Raw genomic sequence first — 25,032 nt, forward strand, 5'->3', positions numbered from 1 at the left:
GTTAGTGGTCATTTGAATGGTATTTGATGATTCTTTAACTTATCCTGCTCTGTCTTTCAGCACTCCACTATCTCTGAGTATCCTCCAGCTGATGGATATGCAATCCACAACAACATGTATACAAGAGGGCCCCATCTGGACCATGGGGAAGCTGCTGGTGCTTTTAAGCCAACTCCTAATCGCCATGCAGATAGGTAACACTTAATGGGCACCATCTGAGGAGCCATGAAATACTGTCTCTGATTTAGTGCTAACCAGTGACAGTATCTCTATTGTCTACTTTTCATCTTCTAATGATTTGAAAAGTTTCAGGTGTTTCTTTATAGGACTGGCTTTGAGGTGCAGAAGATACCTAGACCTCCAGTCTGTAATTCTCACCTACTTCAAATACCTTTGTTTGGTTGATCTTCTCTTTTTGAAAAGATACTTCTGTCAAAAATGCATACATTAAGAAGAAAGAATTATCTTGAAGGTTTTCAATTAGTTTGTACCAGATGTTGTCTAAAAGACTTTCCGGCTCCATAACTTTTAAAGGGAAAAATTTCTACCTTTTCCTTCACGCAACAAATCTTCCTTTAGATGGAAATATTTAAACTAGGATATAACTAAATATTTAAGTCAGTGCCTTGCCATTTTTGCCATTTTGTGTAATCATATTTTATCTTTACTTTCCAGTTTTTTACATTTCACTTATTTTCCTATATTTTTTTACCATTAAAAATATAATTAGAGATGGAGAATTAAGATGAAAAAATAAAGGAATAGGTTTACTTTTTTTTTTCAATCTTGTTTTCTAGCAAGTGAGATTTACATAGAGATCATGCATAAAAGGGAAAGATAGGAGGTAGAACTCTGGTAATAGAGGTATAGGAAGATGGTCATTCAGATGAAGGGGTAGAGAGCTGGTCCCAGTACTGTCCTATGTTGTAGCCTCTCTGGTCATGAGTGTTGCATGCCTTTATTTTTAATATATCCTTTTCTTATAGAAACTGAAGAAGGTAAGAGTCACAATTTTTGTTCTTTGTAAGGGATGGTGACAGAGGTATTAATTAATTGGCATTGAAATTATAGAGATATTGTTCTAAGGGTGCCAGTAACATTAAATTTAAAAAAGCCATTGATGAATAATGTATTTTAAAAATGCCAGCATATGAATCTAAGTTTTAAATATTTAATTATTTTTTTAGTAGATAGAGGTGAAAATTTTGAAGAATTTCATTGAGATTCTTGACTGAGTCACTATTCAATCCTGTATTCCTTTTTTTCTTTCCTTTTGTCATAGCTATCTAGGAATTATTTCAGATTAGTGATTCTTACCTTTTCTTTTTGTTCTGTCACTCTAATAAATCAGGATAGTTTTCCACAGCCAAGTATCCAGAAAAACACTTAAGTATATTTCTCATGTGAGTTCAGCCTTATGATGAATATAGATAGTAGAAAACTTTTATCATGTTCCATTTTATGACCACCTCTAGCACATTGTGACCACTCAGTAAGTATGTATTTATTTGATTGATTGAATGACTGGATAAGTACATGATATTATATCCAACATTTTAGTCACTACCTCCTTGACCTCCCCCTGCAGATCTACAAGGTTTGGTATCCCTGATAGAATAACCTCTACTATTCATATGGGCAGCTGAATACAATGTCTTTTAAAACTTTATGATCTTTATGATTATTATAGATTATCAGGGAAGTATGATACCTTTGTATATTGACTTTTAATTTATTGATTTATTAACCTTGGTACATTATCAAATTCTAAAGTAGATTTAGGCAGTTCACATAAATTTAATGCAATTAATGTTTTTAGTAAAACTTAAATAATGATATAAAATATAAAATTAAGAAATTTAGAGAGAATGATTAAAATCTTTGTAGTACTCTGTAATTTTTTCCCTAGGTTATAGATTTTATTTTATTTTTTCCACATTTTTATTGGTGCATTACAGTTGTACATTTTGATGGAATTTATTGGTACATATCCATACATGCATACAATGTAAAATATAATTTGACCAGTATCACTCCCAGCACTTCTCTGCTCCCTCCCAACCCTTAGTCCCTTTCCTCTACTGATTGCTCTTTGAATTTTAGGACATCCATCCATTTGTTTTCTTTTTTCCTCTCTAGCTTCTGCATATGAGAAAAAACATAACCCTTAACCTTCTGAATTTGACTTATTTAGCTTAACAGGATGGTATCTAGTTCCATCCATTTTTCTGCAAATGCCATATCTTCATTTTTCTTTTCTTTTTTTTTAAAGAGAGAGAGAGAAAGAATTTTAATATTTATTTTTTAGTTTTCGGCGGACACAACATCTTTGTTTGTATGTGGTGCTGAGGATCGAACCCGGGCCGCAGGCATGACAGGCGAGCATACCACCGCTTGAGCCACATCCCCAGCCCCAATTTCATTTTTCTTTATGGTTGAATAAAATTCCATTGTGTATATATACAACATTTTATTTATCCCATCTTTTATCTATTGCTGAATACTTAGGCTGGTTTCATAGTATGTAGAATCCTTACCTTTGAGAGATTGCATTTTATTGATATTCAGATGCAATTCGTGTTTGGGAAATGTTCCCAAATTATTGCCTTCTCTACATCTACTCTATACCAAGTGGAATAGCTATTATTCCAAATCAGAAATGGAGGCAAAACATTTTGATACATTCTAAATTTCTTAAGAAACTCTCTAGTACATTTAAAAATCACAAACTGTGATTTTCCAATCAATAACTATAATCACTATCATGTCTAGGTTTACTCTATAGAGGACAAAAAACTGTAAACCATGAAGATCTGTAAATTCTGTAGCAGTTAATAGGTGCATTCTAGGTAAACACTTCTGAGGCATACAAGATAGCAGAGTCTTCAAATACAACTGCCACAGATTTTTCTTTGTAATGTAACAATTCAGATAGCCAGTGGCAGAGTTATTCTACTTTTTGTTATAAAATCAATTCTGTATTGTCTATAGTGATTATTTTCTAGAACATAAGAGAAAGAACACGGGGAGCAGAGAAAGAGAACTGACATTTGTTTGACTGAATTTTGGAATCTCCTTTATTCCTCAGATGAGATCTTAATATAATATAATGTGAATATATAAAGTAGGTGAAAACAGAGCTATTCCTAAAGAGATAGGGATAGGGAATCTATGGAACACAGGTTTTTACTTGTTAACAATATATAATAGTGGCTATAATTTCACTTTTTCCTCAAATCTATATTTTTTAACATACCAAAAATAATAAGTTGTGCAGGTTATAGGTCATCATTTCTTCTTGTCCCAGTTGCCTTTCTCAAATGGAGTTCCCACCAAAGAGGTAGCAAATATATGTGATGACAGGATACCTTATATTATAGCTGTCCTCCTGAGACCTTGGTATTTAGCCTTCCAGAGAACATGGGTAGGTAGTAAGAAGAATGACCAGTTGGCTGGGCAGGAATGACTAAACATCTTATCGCTTTCTGTTTTCTCTCTTGAGGAGATGTGTGAGGAAATGTGGGAATATAAATGGAGGAGATTAGAGAGTAAAATTAGTAAAGAGTTAAATTTTATTGAAATTTATGAAGAAAATATAGATATATCTTAATACATTAGGTTTTTATGTGTAAAATAATTTTACATTATATTTTTAATCTGTTAATGCTAATTAGAAGACATTTAGTTTTTGAAGAAAGTTTTTTTAAAAAAATCTGTTTTCTGTGTTCTTAATGTTTATAAAAGTTTATAATGAATTAAAATATTTATTTCTTTCAAAATGTTAGTGATCCTGTGCCTAATGCATACCTTCCCTTGCAATTTAGATAACCTAACAAAACTTTCCTAAAAATTAACAACCAGTCAAAATTTTTAATATTTTTTTTAGTTGACTAAGAGATCTTGCTTGAATTAGCAAAATCAACATATAACTTATATTACCACTGTTATCTTTGGTCTCTTTTAATTTTATGAAAAATAAGAAATAGCATTTACTCTTATTTAGCTCTTTCATGGTAAAGATAATGACTAATAAAACAATATGCAATATGTGTATTTATTAGACTAAGAATTCATAGGTTTGGATTCTATAATAGGCTCTGTACCAACTAGCCTTATGATTTTACATCACTTATTTTTGCCTTACCCATAGTTTGCTTTTATTCCCTGTATTCTGGAAAATATAATAAAACTAAACTGCCATCTAAATAATTTGTCAGAAAGCTTTCTGGTAAGATTTAGCTTGTCTTAATGTTTTGCTTTTGCTTTTGGCCTTTAAGAAGAACTAGTAGAATGATAGTCTTTTATCTTCCTCTTTCTAGAAATTATGACCCACTCAAAACACAACCGAAGAAATATGCCAAATCCAAGTATGACTTCGTAGCAAGGAACAACAGTGAGCTCTCAGTTCTGAAGGATGATATATTAGAGGTAACAGAATTTTACCTTTTTATGCTCTAAATAAAGTGGATTTATTGCATTCCTCTTTTGATGTGTTTTTAAGCCCTCCTGAAGAAAATGCCAAGGTCAAGAAATTATTCTTCATGTTATATGACTAAGGATACAGCATATGATAGATATTTATATCTATTTAGATGGGGTGGCTACTTTATCTATTATATGACCCCATAATAATGTCATAGGTTCAAGTAGAAGCTATTTGGAATAAGGGTGGGGTGAAAGAGGATGAATGTCTTGACTTACATTATTGTCTTCCTTCTTCTGGACATTATTCATTTTGGAATCAAGGCAAATTAACCTTCATATTTAGATGTGAACATTTTAATAGTGCTGCATTTTAATAAGAGAAAACATTCCCTTCTTTCTCTCCCAGTATCCTTGTGCAAGTGTACTCGGCAGTAGTACTGAGCAGTAGTACTGCCAACACCCAGATTTTTCCTAGATTGTAACAGAGTTCATCTTCTTGAATATGTAAAATGAATGATCACAATAAATTTTGTCAAAAAATGGTTACTTTACCTTTCTATTCTACAAATGAAGACAATAGGACTTTCTAAGATGTTCGTTTTAGTGCTCTGTAAGTACCTCAAATAATGTAGATGCATTCTGGGGTGGTAATATAGATTTTGAATGGATTCACCATAGAAAATCCATACCTATTCTATACTATTACACTGTCTTGGAGTAATCCCTAAGTAAATCAACAATAGATTGATCTGAGTTTGTTTATCAGAAGTGAAAAAAATTTGGTTTAAGTCTAGGAATGAAATTTGAACTTCATTAATTTTTTTAATGGTAATTATGCCTTTCTTTCATGATGACAGATACTTGATGATAGGAAACAATGGTGGAAGGTTCGAAATGCAAGTGGAGATGCTGGGTTTGTGCCAAATAATATTCTGGATATTGTGAGACCTCCAGAGTCTGGATTAGGACGTGCTGATCCACCCTACACACATACCATACAGGTAATTATGATTTTTAAACAAAATTAACAAAATTTCAAATTCATCATTTGGAAAGTATTTAAATACCTTTTGTGTAATACTCATTTTGAGATTTAATTGGCTTCACAGTTTTTTCAACAGCAATTACTGGGCTAATGGTGAGGACATAGTGAAGAGGTATATATTTTTTGATTTTTTTTTCCCTAAGGAAATTGCTTAAAATGTTTAACACTGAATGACTTTCTCTTCAGTATGCTTTCCCCCAGCCAACCTATAGTTTTTCTGATATTGGATCAAAACAGTACTTATCTCTTTACCCCGAATACTCACATCCACCAATGGCTTCCCTTTGATTGAGAGCTGCACAAAGACAGTGGCTAGAGTGTCCAGCAGTTCATTTTTAACAGCCTTTGCCTTTGGAGTCTCTTAAATATTCTGCTCTTGTCCAGCCTTGAATTTGCACTCATCTCACTTTAGACTAATACATGAATATTTTATTCAATTGGATTATAATATTTTTTCCTATTGATTTTAAAGTTAAAACATGTTTATGATATATAGGTTAGATAGGTTAGAATTTCTCATCTCAATCATTGAATTCTTCTTGAGGCCCATGGTAGGTTTTCAAGGTTTCAATAACCTTGATCATTTCATTCATCGTAACAGCTGAATTCACACCCTGTTAAACTCCTGAGATTTTAGTCCTCAGATGGACTTTCTAGAGTGAAGTCTGCTAACAGAGCCAGAGTAGATGAACTCTCACATGCACATAATCTCTGAACCTAGGGTAGCTTCTCACCCCTTCCCTCCAGGAATAATTACTTTTAACATTCAGAGTCTTGAGAAAAGGATCATGTCTAACCCCATAATCATATCATGGATTCATGTTGAAGCTTCATAGATATTTTATAGGTTTATTTTTATCCCAGGAGCAGGCTTGATAAACTACGGATTATCCAGCCTAGAATTGTGGTCATTGTCCTGCTGCCATGATGAGTTACTTGCACATGTGGCTCCTCATGATGCTCAGGCCTAGTGCAGATCCTGAACTTGTCCAGAGGGAATGACTTTATTAGAATCTCTGCATCAAGAAAAATTTAAAATAAAGAATTATTGCATTGTTTTTATAGCTCTGTAACCTAAAGTGATGGCAGTTGGAAATTCTATTTCCTGTACTTAAGTTTTGCCTGGCCTAACATGCATATATATTATGTACTTAATTTATGTTCATCATTTGTCATTAGCTGTTGATGCCAAAGAAGGAGTTTGAGTTATTCAAGGTATGATCTGCTCCATTCCTGTGGATTTTTGAAGTGACTTTTCTACTTAGTTTTTATGTGTTTCTTTTCTAAGTTTGTACTTTTCTTATTTTAAGATGTGGTTACCTGGTATAATATAGGCTTCTGTCTGGTTTATGAATGTCAGCTTTTCATTTTCTTTCCTATTAAGGTTTTTGCCTTTTCTGTAACCCAGTTAAGTCTCAATATTTCCATTCTGTGAATATTTCAATGAAATTGACCCAGGTGCTGTAAAATTGATTAGAAATCATAATCTAGAGCTTATATATATGATATTAATATTGTTATATTATGATTGTATTATAATGTAATTATTCTTACATAATTATACTACATATTACATGATTATGTATTATTAAATACATTATTATATTTAGGTTCTCATAGGTGTTCCACATCTGGATCAATGGGACAAAATGTGTTAAATAGTGATAGGAAGTATGCCTTAAATTAAGACTAGACTAGAACACTGCTATTTGTCCTTAAAATGTATGGGATTTTTCAAATATTTAACTCATGAGAAGCCATAAGAAGGACTAGTGACAAAGGGTATCTCTAATTCCATGTGTGAGAAGCCAAGACTTTATATTAGATGTTAAAAATAATTATTCAAGTTCATTTTTACTTTTGTGCAGGGTAGTTAGGAATAGGCAGACTTCAAAAAAGAAAAAAAGGTATCTAATTTTGCAAATAATATAAATTCAAAGTATTTTCCCCAATTGAGATTTCCTAAGAAAGAGTCTAACGTCTATTGCCTTTTCCTGTTTGCTATCCATTCTTGTTTTGTTCTTTGGTTCTGATTCCTGGCTTGAGCCATTAGTTGACTTTTCTGTTTAAAGCTTGCTTCTGTCTAAAACCAAACCAAAATGGTTAGTACATATTATGGGCAGAGAGAGAGAGTACTTTTGGAAAACATAAAATCTATTCCTCTTTTCTTTAACAGAACCTCATCTTACATTTTTGTCAACTTTGGCACAACCAAGAATTTTTAAGTGCTCACAAGTTTCAGGAGTGTGTTTTGCTATTTTTGTGTAAATAGAAACTTGTGGTCCTTCTAGGGATTGACTGCTTTGACTATTTCCTGTAAAACTTCTCAACACTGTCTTGCTGTCTTCTGAATATTTCTGAATGCCACGAATACAGTGATGTGTGTAGAAGCTTTGTGTGTGTGTGTGTGTGTGTGTGTGTGTGTAAGAATTGTTTATGTTGGGGCCCTACTTTTAGAAACTATTAAAAACAATCTGCTTTTTAACACTTACTGGAAATTTTGGGCTCAACAAAAGCACAAAGATCTTGTGTAAATTTTTAATAGGTAAGCTTGACAGTCTGCTATCTGGCACAAATCCTGCTCTGAAATGATTCATATTCTAGAAGCATTTTATAACGTATCTTAAAAAGTGAATAGAGTAAGATGGAAAAGAAAGCATTCTTAGAAATATATACTAGTCATTTTTATATCTTTACAACAATGTTACAGATATACCTTTACTAAAATATCTAAAGAAAAATACTGCTGCTTATTTCAGAATGACAGTGAAGATATCATATTTATGTAGATTCCAGTAATGTTAATGCCTTCACTTTATAAACTAGATTACAGTTTATATCATGCTAACTTTTTCATTCATTAATTTCATAAATATTTATTGAGTGCCATCATCTTGCACTAGGTAGAAGGAATAATAGGAAGTCCAGCACTGAGTAGATCCTCCCTGCAAACCTGTTTTGTACGTCTTCAGGTCCTGGATCATATGTCAGGGCTCTTCCCTTTCCTTGGTGCTGCCATATTAGGAGCAGCAACCATTCCTCCCTCCTCACATATAGCCTATACACTTTCCCCTTCCATCTGTCTCTTCCATCCAATGGTAGAAAAACTTTGAAGGAATGTAAAGATGTTTCCTCTAACAGAAACATTTAGATCCCATCCTGTACTGCAGCAGGACCTCTGTGACTCATTCCTGAAGCAGGCTTTCACACCCACAAGCAGCAATGATGTTACACCCCAAGGAGATAATGCCAGTGGTCTGTGCTCATGCTTCACCAGGCATTCTTTTAGCATTTCAAAAATATTAATTCATGTAATTCCCAAAATAGTCTTGTGAAGTCGGCACATTTGACATGGGGAACTCAGTTACAGGAGGAACAACTTGCCCATGATTACACAGCTGCATGGAGCAAGGATGAGGACCCAGCCCCCAGGATTCAGACCCTATGCTCTGATGCACTCTGCTGTACCAGGGAATAGAGCTGCCATAAGGTTGTTATAATTTTTCACTGCATGAGTGCTTAAAGTGACATTTTCTCAGAAGAGCTTTACCATGCACTATACTGTGATCAATAGTTGATTTGATCAGTCATAATTCTTAGAATTAGATTTTTACCTTATGTATCCATTTCTTGGATTTTGCCCATTCTTTCACTTAAATATTAGGAGCTGAGTGTAGTGGCGCACACCTGTAATCCTAGCAGCTCGGAAGGCTGAAACAGGAGAATGGGGAGTTCAAAGCTAGTCTCAGCAAAAGTGAGGCACTAAGCAACTCAGTGAGACCCTGTCTCTAAATAAAATACAAAAAAGGGCTGGGGTTGTGGCTCAGTGGTCAAGTGCCCCTGAATTCAATCCCTGGTACCCCCCCTCCAAAAAAATTTAGAAAATAACCCAAATAGTATGATTCACTTAGAAAGTGGACATCTTGTGAGTGATGGAAATAAGGGAATTAGATGTAAACTATTTCCATGTAATGTCAGTATTTTTAAAGTATACACATTTATGTCTCTTATTTTCATCCATAATTTTACATTTCTGCTAAAGAAGAAGTGTATGTGGATTGCAGAACTTTTGGGGTAAAAGGCTAATTGTTCATGCACTTTCTGTCAGAAATTCTGTTCCAATGGCAGGATGTTCCTATCTGGCACTGGCAGTGAATAGGTGTTGAATTGTCACCTGAGTTCCCTGAGCGTCCAGGCTATTTAATATCCTCACATTTTGAGTGATCTTTTACAGCTCTCTGAAGACAGCCATTCCCACCTAATGTGTTTTCCCTGTGGCTTCAATGGTGTTAAAAATAAAGAGGAAGATAATAAAGAATTTACAAAAGATACAGGAAAATTTTAAAATTGAACAAAACCACAGGGAAGAGAAGTAAATGCTTATGAGAAATTATGGAGAAATGACATGGCTTTTGATGTTTTTAAAGTTTGTTACAGCACACTCTAGGGTTTTGTGGTAGTTTGGCTGGGTGGCAGATGGACATCCTGGGTTCTTTCTCTCCACTTGGAATCTACCTACCATACAGTTTCCTAATATTTCTTCTGACTTGATTCCCAGAATTCTAGTGACTGTGCATCTACTACCCTTTGTCATAGAGATTCTTGTGCTGTGTGTCAGGAGCAGAAATCACCTCCTCCCCTACTCTATTTCTAATACACCCTGTGATAAAAAAGTCTTTTATTAAGTATTTAGCCTTGTTATTACTATTACAGATATTCTTACTCTACTAACATTCAGCTAATTGTGAATGTTCAGTCTTTGTGGTCTTGTGAATTCAACACAGTTTCCCTTCTTCTCTCTTTCCTTGCTATTATGATACTGTGGGAAAAGTCCAAATCTGTGTGTTGTTAGTTGAGGGTTCTGCTACGATGCAGCTGTGGAACCTTAAAGAGAGAATTTTATTTTTCTGTTTCAGCTTGTTTGGTTGTAAAGTAGGAGTCATGTTATATGGCCTCCACAATCCATTACGGATACAGAATTTGTTTTTCTTATGTGCGTGTTTAAATATCCCTAAATTAAGGGTGGAAATAATTTCTAAAGGGAATTAATGAGCAACCAACACTACTAATCAGCACATTGTACATACTTTGTGTTTTAAAGTCAATGCTGATAGTCAGAAAATATTGGACAGAGAGTGATCATTTTTTTAATGATGCCTTCATGTTCTTCCAGCCAGACCTATTTCCTGATAATATGCAGTTCTTTGAAGTTTCTTTTTTTAAAAAAATTCATCTAGAAGACTAAGCTCAGTAATTAGAGACAGGGTTTACTTTTTTGTTGGTTAAGCAAACTTTATTGTGTATATTTAAAGTATGCAACATAATGTTATAAGAGGAAAAATATATATTCAGTCGTACCGTATAGCAAAATAGTTATAGAGGTAAAACAAATTAATACATCCCTGATATCATATAGTTTCCCATTTCCTCCAAGAACAGCAATAGTCTACCCAGTCAGGAAAAATGCTGAATATGCTATGATTAATTAACTAGGGCCCTCGCATTGCACATTAGATCTTCCTACATGTTCGTCCTTCATATTCACCACTATGCATCACATGTTCTGAATCTCCCTAGTTCCTCCCTCCCCAGCTACCCTGGTAACCACTGTTTATTCTCTGTTTATATATATTTTACCTTAAGGATGGTTACTTTTTATTCTGCCTCATGTATTGACATTTCCCCATATATTTTTTGTGACAGTTTGAATAATACCCACTCTAAAATATATAATTACTGTCCAACATACACATGCACACAATTACATGCTTTCAAGTTCAAAACTAAAATTATGCCATGATGTATATTTCCTTTTATAAAGTCAACTATTAGATAAGAATTTATCTTACATTTAATGTATTCTAATTGTATACTTTATAAGCTATTAGAATAAAATTAATATATATTTTAATATTTAACAGATTATTGCCCAAATAGTTACTACTGAAATACTGCTCTAAACTGTTTATCTTATGGTATAATTTATGTGATCAGTTTTACATGGCTAGATAAGAGTAATATAAATTTAAAACCTCCTTCATTGGTTGATTTGTGGGCAAGTAATTTTACTGTCAAAAACCAATTTGCTCCTTTGTTTTCTGATATTTTATGTAAATTATAATTGATATTATTTTAGTTCCATCTCCTGTGTTAATTTTCTCATTTAATGTGATTTGCTCCGTTTTCCTAATAGCAATTACTTGGCGAGCTCTCAGAGGTAACCCACACTCATTCCCTCCTGGCAATTCTTTTAATATAATTTTTTGGATTCAATCTCTGGACTTAACACCCTCCAAATGTTCCAGCTGTGCTTAGTTTTCATTGCAGAGTTCCAGAGAGACCAAGTTTAGAGAAAAATGTGTAATTCAGAGAAGGTTAAAATTTCAAAAACAGTTCAATTTTAATGGCTTTTTGGGGCTTGTTACTTGCATAATTTCCCTCCTGAAGTAGTGTCTTGCATGAATCAGGAGTTCATCTCTCAATAACTTTAACCCTTGAGAATTCTCACTCAGCTTTCATTGCTAAATCAAAGTGACTCATTCCAACTTAATTATGAATAAGAAAGTAAATTTCCTATGAGGTCTAGTAATTCCAACTTCTTCCAGAGAAAGACAAAAGGAGAGATTTTTGTCTTGAACAGAACTCTGTATTTGTGAGAAAAAATGGGTAAGAGTTAGGAAATGACTGTTCATGGTACAAACATGGGTCCACCCCAGGCTGCCAAGCTGACAGCTTTGTCTGAAGCTGAGGGGTTTGTGGGAATGCGAGACTTTCAGTGCTAATTACTAAGAAAGTCCCCGGCAACTAGAAGGAGTTGGTCAAGATTTCATCTGTATTTGGAGCTCTAGAACCTTTGGCACAGAAGGAAACAGCTCAGAGTGGTTTTTCCTCTAAGACTTTCCATAAGTTGATGGCGCATTGAAGTCATCAGTTCTGTAACTTTCAAGCAGAAACAGCCAAGAGGCAGAAATTGAACAGTAGGTAAAGTGAAGAAGATAGGGAGGGAAACAAAAGTGATGTCAGCAATCAATACTGATTCTGCTTCCTCTATGTCATGGCTTACCAACCAGTTCACAGAATGGCTGTCTTGGTTGCCTTCTTAGCACAAGGAAGACACTTTTTCTTGTTTTTCATGTCAGAAGTTGTAAGCAGGAGGAGAAAAAGGAAAATATGCAAGTAAATATGATATAAATCATGAAAAATTTTCACATGGGCTTGGATATTTTTATATTGGTTTTATTTTTTAAAAAATCTCTTGTTCTGTTAGATCATACCAATAAAGTTGTGTTATATAGCAGTGACAGATAATGACGTGAGGCACAGAACATTTGGTGAGCCTGTCTTTAGGCTTGATTGTGTCAATAACATACAGTGTATTCAGTTGCTCATAGCATTATTTGATGGATAGCAAAACACTGGCTGTTCTTGTTTTTTATGAAAGCAGAAAATATGAATCATATTGTGCAATGCAGAACTATCGCTTTTTGGTTTATTTAAGCTTTATAAACAATAAACTCTGACACTTTTGAAACATTAATGTGAGAATTCATTAACCCTTTATGAAATTACATGCAAAGAATATTCTGGTCAAGGGAACATTGAATATATTTTGGGGTGACTTTGGTGTGTGCTAAGTATTGAGTTTTGGTGATGTTTGCGGTATTTTGGTTGCTTTAAATATATTATTGGCCCAAATATAGGAAGAATATTTTGTGGAGTATAGTAGTAATAATAATAATGCATTCTAATATATTATTTCTATATTAGAAATGCTTCAGGTCTTGAATACTGGGGGAATTAGCAATCTGTTTCTGTCCCATCTAACTTCATGGCAGAATCTTGCCCCTCTTTGCTTTTTCTTCTTCCCTTGCTGCCTGTGTCCTCCTCCCTGCCCTCTGACTCCCCCAGTACTTGGCAGCATTATAATGGCCTCTTTCAGTTCTGCTTCCATCTTTGCGTTACTCCCTTCCCACCTTCCCCACCCTGCTGGTTGGCAAGTGTTGGCTTTTAAGAGATGGCTCAGGAGAACGCAGGCTCCTCCCCGTGCAGTTCCACAGGTGCTGTTCATTTGCTGTGAAGGCAGTCATGATGAAGGCCAGCATGTTGTTTTCTGAGTAATTTTAATTTTGAAATGTGGTGTGTGTGTTTGTTTTTTATTTCTGTGGAAGTTGGGGAGGAGGAATCACTTGAAATCAATGTTACCTTATATTTGGGCCAATTTAAAATGTAGAAATAAATACTGTTCTAATCAAAGGACCAGATTGCCAAAAGGTCTTATTGCATTTTATATATTAATCCTAAAATTTAGGATAATTAAATTGTACCACCGCAGTATTTAAATCATACCTCAATTACAAGGCATCACTCTCTTTGATTCTAAAAAGAAGATGTGCCTTTTGAGAATTTGGAGCCTCTTACAAGTGCAGTTATTTATTAGTTAAAAGTATTTTGTTTAAAGTTTTAACTGTTGTGTTTTTAGTAAGGAATATGTATACTGTTTTATAATAGCCAATATTTATGGTTTAAAAATTATTGAGAAGCATTGTTTATTTTAATCACATCTGCCTTTTTAAATACAAATCCCCACATACCTTTTTTTTTTTATAGTTTGTGAGTTGCAGTCATCCACATTAACCAAAGACCATAACTTTTTTTCCCTCAATATTTCTTGTTGGTACATTGTAGTTGTACATAATGGTGAGATTTATTGTCAAATAGTCATACATGCACACAATATAACAATATAGTTTGGAAATATATATATTTTGTGTGTGTGGTGCTGTGGATCAAACCCTTGACCTTGAGTATCCCAGGCAAGAGCTTCCCTCTGAGCTGCACCCCAGCCCTGAAGACCATGTCTGTATCCTCACACCATCCACCCTACAACATACCCATTTTAACAAGAAAAATCTGATTTTAATAAATTAGCATGGAGATTGAAATAATTGAGATGAATGTTTTAAAAATTATTTATTTTAGAGCATAGTCCTTATGAGAATATTGCTCCTCTCCTTAATAAATTACTTATAGTATATATTTAAAATAAGGAGCAAGTGATGCTTAATGCTATTGACATTGACTTCCAGTGCCATTGAAATCACTAGTAATTATTTTCTGTAAAACCAGAAGTCATTTGATCTACCCTGGTCTTATATGAGTCCAAGACCAAATTTAGTTTTCTTGACATTTATTATTATAATACTGTTTGCTCTTGGTGTATCCTTGCTACTTGTTACACTTACATGTTGACCTTGAACAAATATGCAGAATGTTTAAAAGATTATTTTTAATTATTATTCACTATATAGGATCAGAAGTGTGTGTATGTATGCATACACATATGCAAAATTATTATAGACTTGCAAATAAGCTTAAAATAAATAGCAAATGATGTCCTGTCAATGTATAATTTATTTCCTAAATATAGGTACTTTTCAAAAATTTCAAGTTAATTATTTGTCATTTTATAGAAACAAAGGATGGAGTATGGTCCAAGACCAGCTGATACTCCTTCTGCCCCATCACCTCCTCCAACGCCAGCTCCTGTTCCTGTCCCCCTTCCACCTTCTGTACCAGCACCTGTTCCTGTGTCAAAGGTCCCAGCAAATGTAACACGTCAGAACAGCAGCTCCAGTGACAGTGGTGGTAGCATTGTACGGGACAGCCAGAGACACAAACAACTGCCCGTGGACCGTAAGTTTCCAGGGAGGCAAAAAAGTTTCTTCTGCGAATTAAAAGCACTGTTAAGTAAAATATTGTTTATTCTTGATTCTGTTGTTACTAGATATTATTAAATATGAACTGTACTTCTTTATACTTGCATGGTCTTCATAGATTAAGGAGATTTTTCACCTCGTTTCTCATTGTTTAAAAACTGATTAGCAGGAAGTTCTCTCCATTCTCTCCTGTAAGTATTTCTACACATATTCCAATGTTGTGGCAGTTGAATGCTTGCTCAGAAGTTCCATATACTAGAATTTGTATACCAAAGCATCACTTACTGGCCCTGTGACCTTCAACAATTGAATAATCCTCTTTGTATTTTAGTGTCTGAACAGTGGGGACAAAAATAATGGTGTCTGCTTTCATAGAATGAGTGTGCAAATTCAATGATAATGCATGTTCAGTGTTTAGACCAGTGCTTCTCAGCCAGAGGTGACTTTACCTTTCTCTCCCTTCCCCTGGGGACATTTGATATCATCTGGGGCATGTTTACTGACATCAGTGGGTACAGGCCAGAGATGTTTAGCAGCATTCTGTAATGCACAGGACAGCTGCATTCAACAGGATTACTTGGTCCAAAGTATCACCCGTGCTGAGGTTGAAAGTCTGGTTGATTTGACCACCATGTGATACATTATAAGCAGTCAGTAGATATATTCTGCTGTCATTGTTTTCCTCTTTCTGCTTCTCATATCTGTTATTCTCAAATGCACAATCTCACTAGCTTACTATAATTGTCTGCCAAAAATGATCTCAAACATACCCTTCAAATTCAGATTTCATGTAATTTAGACTGCAGGTTTGGTTCATATTTTCATAAATGTAAATTTGATTTTTTATAGAATGGTTTCTATGAAAACCAATTTAAATAAACTGACAAAAAAGACACAAAAGACAATCTGGCCAACTTTTAATTATCTTTGTTAGTATTGGAAAGAACAGGAAGTTTTGAAAACTGAGGTAAATCTTATGTAGTTTTTATTTTACTTTGTAGTATACCATTTTTTCTTTTTTAAAATATTTTTTATCCAAATTGTTTTTAAAGAATTGTAATATTACTTTGCTTTACCTATACTTGTCATATACTACTCTTGGAAAACTAAAGGCCAGGAAGACATTTCATATAGAAAGATGAGTGTGTGCGTGTGAGTGTGCATGTGTGTAAAATGGATATATCTATTATATTAAATATTATATTATATTATATTAAATCTGTCAATTTAGGACTCTGAAGGTTTTGTATTCTTTTCTCCATGTGAATATATAAATATACTTTTACTATAAATGTTCAATCTGTTTCCATTTTTTTGAATACTTTATGTTGTGAAAAAAGAACAATTCCCAGCTTATTCTTCAAACCAGATCTCATTTCTGACTTCCAGACACACATATTCAAATATTAATTTTATTGCTGAGATCAGACACCTGATTCATATTAAAAACTAAAATTTCAAATCCTTTTCACCCTACTGTTTTTTCATTTAGTAAGTTTTAGCCATATCTATTTTGTTATGATTTTTTTTTATACTGGGAATTGAAATCAGGGGTGCTTAATCTCTGAGCCACATCCCCAGCTTCATGCTTCCACCTTTTTTTTTTTTTTTTTTTTTGAGGCAGGGCCTCATTAAATTACTGAGTGAGGCTGGCTTCAAATATGTAATCCGTCAGCCTCAGCCTGACGAGTTCCTAGGATTACAGGCATGCACACTGTGCCCGGCTCCGTTGTGATCATTCTTGATAGAAACAATTTAAAAAAGAACTAAAACTAATACTATTTAACTTCTGGAAATTAAGCATAGGCCTACTTTTATACATTACTTTCTCTTCCAGGGTGTAGCTGATTTAAATACCTTCTTATTCATATCTTGACCTTACCAGAAAACTAAAGGAAAAATGAAATTTTACAAAAGCATTTAGCTCTTTCTGTTCAGCAAAAATGATTGTGTGTATGACTGTGTAAGTGTGAATAACCATAATAAAATATAATGTGCTACATGTGGATTTTTCAAAAAGATGGTTTTTACAAAGACACTAATAATTTTAAGATGAAAAAGTTCTTGTTTTTTAAGTATTTTTTAGTTGCTTTATTATTTTCTATTATTTTAGATCTTTATTATTTTCATTTATTTATTTATATGCAGTGCTGAGACTCGAACCCAGTGCCTCACACATGCCAAGCAGGTGCACTACCACAGAGCTACAGCCTTGGCCTCGAGATGAGAAAGTTCTATAAATATTTTATTGATTTCCCTAAGGAAAACTTTCCTCTTAAGGAAATGACTGCTCCTTTCTTCATTCTTCCCACAAGTTTGTGACATTTCCCTCCTTTGTTAGGTCAGCACAATAATCTTTGACACCATGGTCCTCTTTTTTCCAGGCCTGTGGTCATAGTTCATAAGCATCCAGTCCCCATTTGGAACAGTATGTGGATTGGAACAGTTTGTTCTTTGTCCAACTCTAAGAAGCTAAGAATAACCTAATGGGAAAGAGGCATAGTTAGAATACTTTAAAGATAGAGGAACTCTCTTGATAATTGTAACTCATCATTTTCAAGTCTGTTTTTCATAAGTAAAAGGATGACATTGACATATAAAATATAAACATCTCTCCCCAAATTAATACATACACTTATTTCCTTAAATTTGTAATTACTTCTGTGAAGTTCTTTTTAAAAGTATCTCAAAGGTATAGTTTAACATTAAACAAAAGTAATTTTTTATAAAACTTATTTATTTCTTAATAGCACTCCTTCAAGGACATTTTTTTTTCTCTCAATGAATGTTAGAACTTGGTAACAATCATTTAGAATCAAACAGACATGTTTAATTGTGTGTATATTGGAGAGCCAGATTTGTCTCAAAAATGCCCATTTATGCTATGTACATTCTCTGTTTTTTGCCTAAACCTCTCATAAAAATAAAATAGGAGGAACTAGAAAGTGAATACCCATAAAAATGTTATCAAATAGCCATGGTGGACAAGAACCATCATGCCTATTTTTAAAATATAACAAATGGCCACAGTTAAGATCCCCTTTGCTGCTGTGTGACTGTGTGTTACCTATTTAGAGTAGCTGCTGGGAGCCATGTGTCATAAGCTGTTTAAATTAGTTTATCGCAGAATCCACAAAGATTCTATACCTATCACTATTGAAGATACTAACACCGTAGTGCTTTGCATTTCTTCCATTTCCTTTGAAATGTTAGTCCTTCTATTTGAGTTTAATCTGTTGTAATCAGAACTGTTATTTTAGAAAGAGGCGTGAAGTTAGTTCTGATTTGTTGTGTGTTTGAACATTGAAAATGGAAACCAAAAGCCAGGATCATGTTAGAAAGAGGCTTTTTGTATTTCCTGGAAGAAGACTATGCCACAGATTGGTGATCCTCAGTGTGGTGGCTAAGTCAGTGTGTGAGAAAATAAATAATTTGGTGTGGTGATACTTTTTAAAAATTCCTTTCAGACAGACTCATACACTGTATAATTTAGTAATTTAAGAATCACCTAATGAAATACAGGTTTTGTGATACTTAATTGCAATAATCAATAGTATTTTTTCTCACTTTATCTTGTACTTCTTCCTTTTTACTTTTTGCCTCTTCCCTCCCTCTTTTCTTCTTCTTTTGACTTTCTAAATACTCAAGGTATTAAAAAATTAGACTGAAATAATGCTATGTGATTATTTCACACTTTTCCCCTATTTTACAGGGATACCAAACACTTTCTAAAACATTTTACCTGAAAAGAAAAGAAAAAGGTGTAGAACAACAATGTAATAATGGTCACAAAAACCTCCCTGAGGGAGCAGATCATTGCCACTTCCCAAGTTGATTAGTTAATTGGATTACTGTATCAGTAATTTTGTTTTTAACATTTTGAAAACAATATACAGATATTGTTTTTAATTCTTGAAAACAATATACATATAACTTAATGTACTGATGTATGTATACACACACTTTAAAAATGCACACGCAAACACATTATTCACATTCGTATACTTGCTTTTTTCCCTGGCATCCTCAAAGTGGTAGTTCAACCATGCATCTTCCCCAGAAGCATAAATGGCTGGGGGAGAAGGACAGTAGTGAAATTAATCAAAGGGAGTCTCAATGACTCGGACCATAAAACAGGTCTGAGCTGAAAGTCAGAACATGTAGTTCTAGCTAAATTCTATTTCTAATTAACAATGTGACTTGGACAGATCATTTCTCCGTTTGGCCTCCATGTTTTCATCTGGTTATTTAAGGGATTTGTATATGATGATTTGCAAGGTCTCTCACAGTGAAAAATTCAGGAGAATGCCTCCTTCATTAATTTGTTCAGTAAGCATTTATGGAATCACTACATTTCCCAAGTACTGGGGATATAGAATTAAACAAAACAGGGAAAATCTCTTTTTGTCTTCAGGCTTGCATTTTAATGAAAGGAGATAGATATACAGTGACATATCAAGAGGATATTAGAGTGTTAGTTTGGAGAATAATATAAGCTTTGTAAATGGAGAGTGCTGTTGGGGGAGGGAGTGACTACAGTTTAAATAGCTCAGGGGATATCTGAAGGAGAGGAAGGAGGAACCCTCTGGATATTTAGGGGACAACATTTCAGGCTAAGGAGGCTTGACTGGCCTTTAAATTTGAAAGCACCAGAGAAGCCATTGAGAACTAGAGTAGGGGGTTCAGGAGAATTATTTGGATTTGGGAGATTATCCATCTTTCTTGTCTATCTAGATAGATACAATTATTTTTATTTTGGCAATACTAGAAATTGAACCCAGGGCCTTACACATGCTAGACAAGTGTTCTACCACTAAGCTATGTCTCCATCACTGGATTTGAAGTGTGTGTGTGTTTAATTCTTTTTAGTTGTTGATGGACCTTTATTTTATTTATTTATATGTGGTGCTGAGGATCGAACCCAGTACCTCACACTTCTGAGGCAAGCGCTCTACCACTGAGCCACAACCCCAGCTCTGGATTTAGAATATATTTTGATGGTGGTACTAACAGGATATTCCTACCATTAAGTGAGATCATGAGGGTGAGGATCAGGGAATGGAGTAGATTAGACTTGATTCTAATAGGCAGAGTTTAGGATGGATTAGGTGTAGTGTAGTTCCATGGTATTTTTAACTAGAGAAACTGGAAAGATAGAATTCACTAGCTGGGAAGTCTAAAAAAGTCCAGAATCTTAATAAAAGAAAACTTCAGGAAGAAAATTAAGAATTTAGGTATGAAAAGTTTTATTTGAGGTATATTTCAGAGAGTTAATAGATATCCAATGAATATATTAAGTAGGCAAGTTAACATGCGAATCTAGACTTCTGCGTAGTAGTCAGGACTGGTGTTTTAGTCAGCTTTTTCACTACCGTGGCCAAAAGAACTGACAAGAACAATTTTAGAGAAGGAAAAATTTATTTGGTGTTCTCAATGTCAGAGGTCTTAGTCCATAGATAGCCAACTCCATTGCTCTGGGCTCAAGGAGAGGCAGAAGATCATGGCAGAAGAGTGTGGAGGAGGAAGGTAGCTCAGGAAATGGAAAACATAAAGCAAAGAGAGAATGCTCTGCTCACCAGGGACAAAATATGAACCTCAAAGACACTCCCCCAGTGACATACTGCCAGCCATACCCTACCTGTCTACAGTTAGCACCTAATTAATCCATATCCATGGATTAATTCATTGATTAGATTAAGGCTCTCATAACAGTCATTTCACCTCTGAAAGTCCTTGCATTGTTTAACAAATGAGCTTTGGTGGGGGCTTATATTTAAACCATAACAACTGGAGCAATAGTTTGGTAGTCATCAGCCTTTAAATGAGATGAGGCACAGTGATCATTGATGGAGTATGTATAGGCAGAGAAGAGGTGCACAGTTTTTTTCCTGGTGTACTTTAATATTACTAAGTTTCAGAGATGAGACCATTCAGAGGAAGATACTGGAAAGGAGTTACCAGGAAGGCAGGAGGAAAATCAAGAGAGTGTGGAGTCCTGGAGACCCCAAGATGAAAGTGTTTCAAGGAGGAATCTCCGACTTCAAACTTTGCTGACAGGTTAAATGAGATTATGGCTAGGAATGAATTGGCCACGAGTTTAACAAAGTGTAGAAGAGAGAGGAATTGAATTGCAATGAATCTAAGGAAATGGAAAAATAGGAATGGATTCAGCTAAAGGAGGTGATGCTTCGTGGAATTTTGCTTACAAGGGAGCAGAGAAACGGATGGCATTTGGGAGGTGACCTAGTAAAGACTTATCTAAAGGTAAGAGAAATAATAGGTAAATTGTTGCATATTTAAATGAGCTGATGATTTAGTAAAGGGGGAAATTGATGCTGAAGTATTTGAATAGGCAGAGAATTTGGTGCCTGGTGTACATAGATGGGCTGGCCTTGGAGCATGGACACAGTTCATCTGTAATATAATGGGCAAAGGTATGTGGGGAGGAAGAAGAACCACTAGGGGAGCATGTGGATGTTCTCTTCTAACTCCATTATTTCATTCAGAAATTAGGATGTGAGCCAGGTATGGTGGTGCATGCCTGTAATTCCAGCAGCTTGGGAGGCTGAGGCAGGAGGATCTTGAGTTCAAAGCCAGCCTCAGCAAAAGTGAGGCGCTAAGCAACTCAGTGAGACCCTATCTCTAAATAAAATACAAAATAGGGCTGAGGATGTGGCTCAGTGTCTGAGTGCCCCTGAGTTCAATCCCTGGTGTCTCAACAGCCCCCCCCCTCCCGAAAAAGAAATTAGGATGTGAGATTTTGAGGGTGAGGATTAGGGAATAGAGCTGGATGTTTACAGAGAAAGTAGAAGTTATTAGATAATTGGGTCAGATATTAATAATTGGGTCAGTGTGTAGATATATGTGGTCTAGGTGAGGTTTCTCACCCTGGGCCCTGTGGTGGGAGGCTGGCTTATGCCCTGGAGGATGTTTTGCATATTGCAGGCCTCCAGCCACTGTGTGGCTGTGGCAGCCTTCTCTCTTTACTACCCTCGGCTGTGACAACCAAAAATATTTCTAGGCATTGCCGAATGTCCCTGGCATTGAAACTGTCCCTAATTGAGAAACTCTAAAGAAGTGTACTGTCACTGTTAGGGATTTGAGCAGATCCTTCAGGGTCACCACTGTAATAGTGGTGAATTTAACATGGGACCATTTGACAGCTGTGCAGGCCTAGAGTATGCAGGATGGTGGATTCACTGGGGCTGAGGCTTTACCAGATGAGTACAATGAAGAGAGGAGAGTTATTTTGGTAATTGAGCTTATACTGGGAAGATGGTTGGAGCCCTAGATTGTGAACCTATTGGGGTCAAAGGATCATTGGGATTGGGGTCTAGAAAGAGGGACATAATGTAAGGGATTTTCAAACATACCCTGCTTCCTATTGGTGTCTAGGAAGGAAGTCTCAGATGGAGGAAGTACAGGATGAGCTCATCCACAGGCTGACCATTGGTCGGAGTGCTGCTCAGAAGAAGTTCCACGTGCCACGGCAGAATGTGCCCGTTGTCAACATCACCTATGATTCCACACCCGAGGAGGTGAAGACATGGTTACAGTCAAAAGGGTTTAACCCTGTGTAAGTCTGTCTCTGGATCCTTTGTAGTTCTTTGTGTGAAGCATGCTTTATTTTCAATTGAGTCATTTACATTTCATAAATGGCTAAAAAATATAAAAGCCCAGACTGCATTCTTTGTTCCATACTCAGGAAGTGACTATACATAGCTAAAAAGGAAAAAACATGGGAGATACAGTAGAAATAACTATGAGTTGATGCCACCTTTTTCTTGTTGGTAGAATCTGTTCATCATTGGTCCCTTACACAGCTGTCAGCCCCTGGGAACTCTGGTAGTAGCTCTCTTTCTCTCTCATCAAGTTACACTAGGGTAGGACTGTGATCTTAAGGAAACTCCTCAGATCATGTAGACAGGACATGTAGCATAGGTTTCCTCCTTCTGCAGGGTATAGTGTCTCAGGAAAATAATAAAGCAGTTGACTACCTGTCATCAATTAAAATCTTAATAGTGCTTTTCTTTTAGTTAAGCCCATAATAAAGGTCCTATGTATCTAAAAATCTAAAAGTCTATAGACCCTTTATGTCTATTTGATACAATGAAATCTTTGAATAATACATGTTCTAAGAAGCCTGACATTTTATAAACTCATTCAGCACAACTGAAAGGTGCAATAATGATTAGTCAGTTGCCTCATAACTTGAAAGCTGTCTATTCCTGCTATGAAACACCCAATTTTAAGGAATTTATGTTAAACAATAGTAAAACTAAACCCAATTGGCTCCTTTTTGATGCTTCACAATCGGTCATCTTGTATAGCCTCTGGGTCTTGATCATGAAAGTCACTTGCTATTGCCTTTAACCAAGCACTAAAGTGACATTTCCTAAGAGTTTCCATGTATGAAACCCTTACAAAAACATTATTAGCAGAAACAGAAGATTTTGTCTCTTATTTCTATCTAGGCAATATTTTTAATGCTCTGTTTTTAAAATTTTTGTATTTCAGGACTGTCAATAGTCTTGGAGTATTAAATGGTGCGCAACTTTTCTCTCTCAACAAAGATGAACTGAGAACAGTGTGCCCTGAAGGGGCCAGAGTCTTTAGCCAAATCACTGTACAAAAAGCTGCATTAGAGGTAAGACTTGACAACTCAAAGTGTTTTTTTTTTTTTTTTTTCCTGGCATTAGTCAAGAGTATGGACTGCAAATTGAAACTCTGGAAACAACTATCCTGGTCCACATTGGCCAATTTTCCTTTCTTACAAAGCTGAGTTAAATTTGATTCAGCTTTTGTAAATTTTACAGGAGATCATCAATGACCATTTTTAAGCAGATTAGTTTATTATAAATATTCACATAACAAAGCTTGAGCATATACTTTTGGATATTGAACAAAAAGCATAATCTCATTTTATTGCATTAACTACTGCTATAGAAATTTTAATTTTTGCCAAAATAAAAAAAAAATCACATCTGAGTTCATAAATGCTTTAAGAGGCCAGAACTCTTTTGCCTGTTCTTAATATTTAGTTTGGAGGTCTTAGTAGGTTATAAAGTCTTAAAACCCTAGCTATGTGTCTTAAACCTGGTTTTACTTCTAAATAATTGGGGTAGAATATTAACTAGAGATCATTGAAAACAGTGAGCCCTGAGTAGTAATTATTTAGTCATAGTTGTCTGTATGAAAGGAGAGTACATGTTTTCTAGACTGGATTTACTTAAGATTCTCATATCCTCCTCTACTTAAAATAGGCTATGTAAAAGTACTGGTTTCCAATGGTTACATCTCATAGCTCTTACACTTGGTGTGTTCTGGGCCTACTCTGGCCTGTTTTAAAATCCAGAGGAGCTAGGCACAGTGGTACATACCTGTAATCCTAGCACCTTGGGAGGCTAAGGCAGGAGGATCCAAATTTGAGGCCAATTTCAGCAACTTAGCAAGACCCTGTCTCCAAAAATAAAAAGGACTGGGGATATAGCTCAGTGGTAAAGCTACCCTCAGTTCAGTTTCCAGTACTACAATAACAACAACAATAATGTCTCCTTAAAGGAAGATGCAACTGTGTCTTGTTTGACTCAGAAAGGGTTCTTTGATAATTTACCCTGTTATTGTACTTATTATACACATATCTCCTCCCCTCCCTACTCCCCCCCCCCAGAGTCAGAGCACTTGATGTTCACTATTGGTCCTTCTCTACCATGTTGAAATGAAACATGGGGACAGAATTCCATCGACAGGCAGTGTTAATGTGATATTGGTGGGCTCCAGAAGCTTCACCTATGTGCAGGGAAGCCTTTAGTTTTCCTGAAGAAACACTACAAGAAACCACAGTTG

At 35.2% G+C, this 25,032-nt stretch overlaps 1 protein-coding gene across 4 annotated transcripts in view; it reads left to right on the forward strand.

The window, feature by feature from the left end:
- Eps8 (EGFR pathway substrate 8, signaling adaptor) overlaps positions 1-25,032 on the forward strand; it is a 166,818-nt gene that overhangs the window by 140,520 nt on the left and 1,266 nt on the right. For all 4 annotated transcript variants that reach the window (XM_026391941.2, XM_077798256.1, XM_026391943.2 and 1 more), the window contains 6 exons: positions 61-194; positions 4,320-4,428; positions 5,283-5,426; positions 14,941-15,163; positions 22,582-22,762; positions 23,704-23,833. In XM_026391941.2, coding sequence (XP_026247726.1) covers positions 61-194; positions 4,320-4,428; positions 5,283-5,426; positions 14,941-15,163; positions 22,582-22,762; positions 23,704-23,833 — 921 coding nt within the window. The remainder of the gene's footprint in view (positions 1-60; positions 195-4,319; positions 4,429-5,282; positions 5,427-14,940; positions 15,164-22,581; positions 22,763-23,703; positions 23,834-25,032) is intronic.

Source organism: Urocitellus parryii, chromosome 5 (genome assembly GCF_045843805.1).
Source record: "Urocitellus parryii isolate mUroPar1 chromosome 5, mUroPar1.hap1, whole genome shotgun sequence".
In the NCBI taxonomy this organism is placed as follows: Eukaryota; Metazoa; Chordata; class Mammalia; order Rodentia; family Sciuridae; genus Urocitellus; species Urocitellus parryii.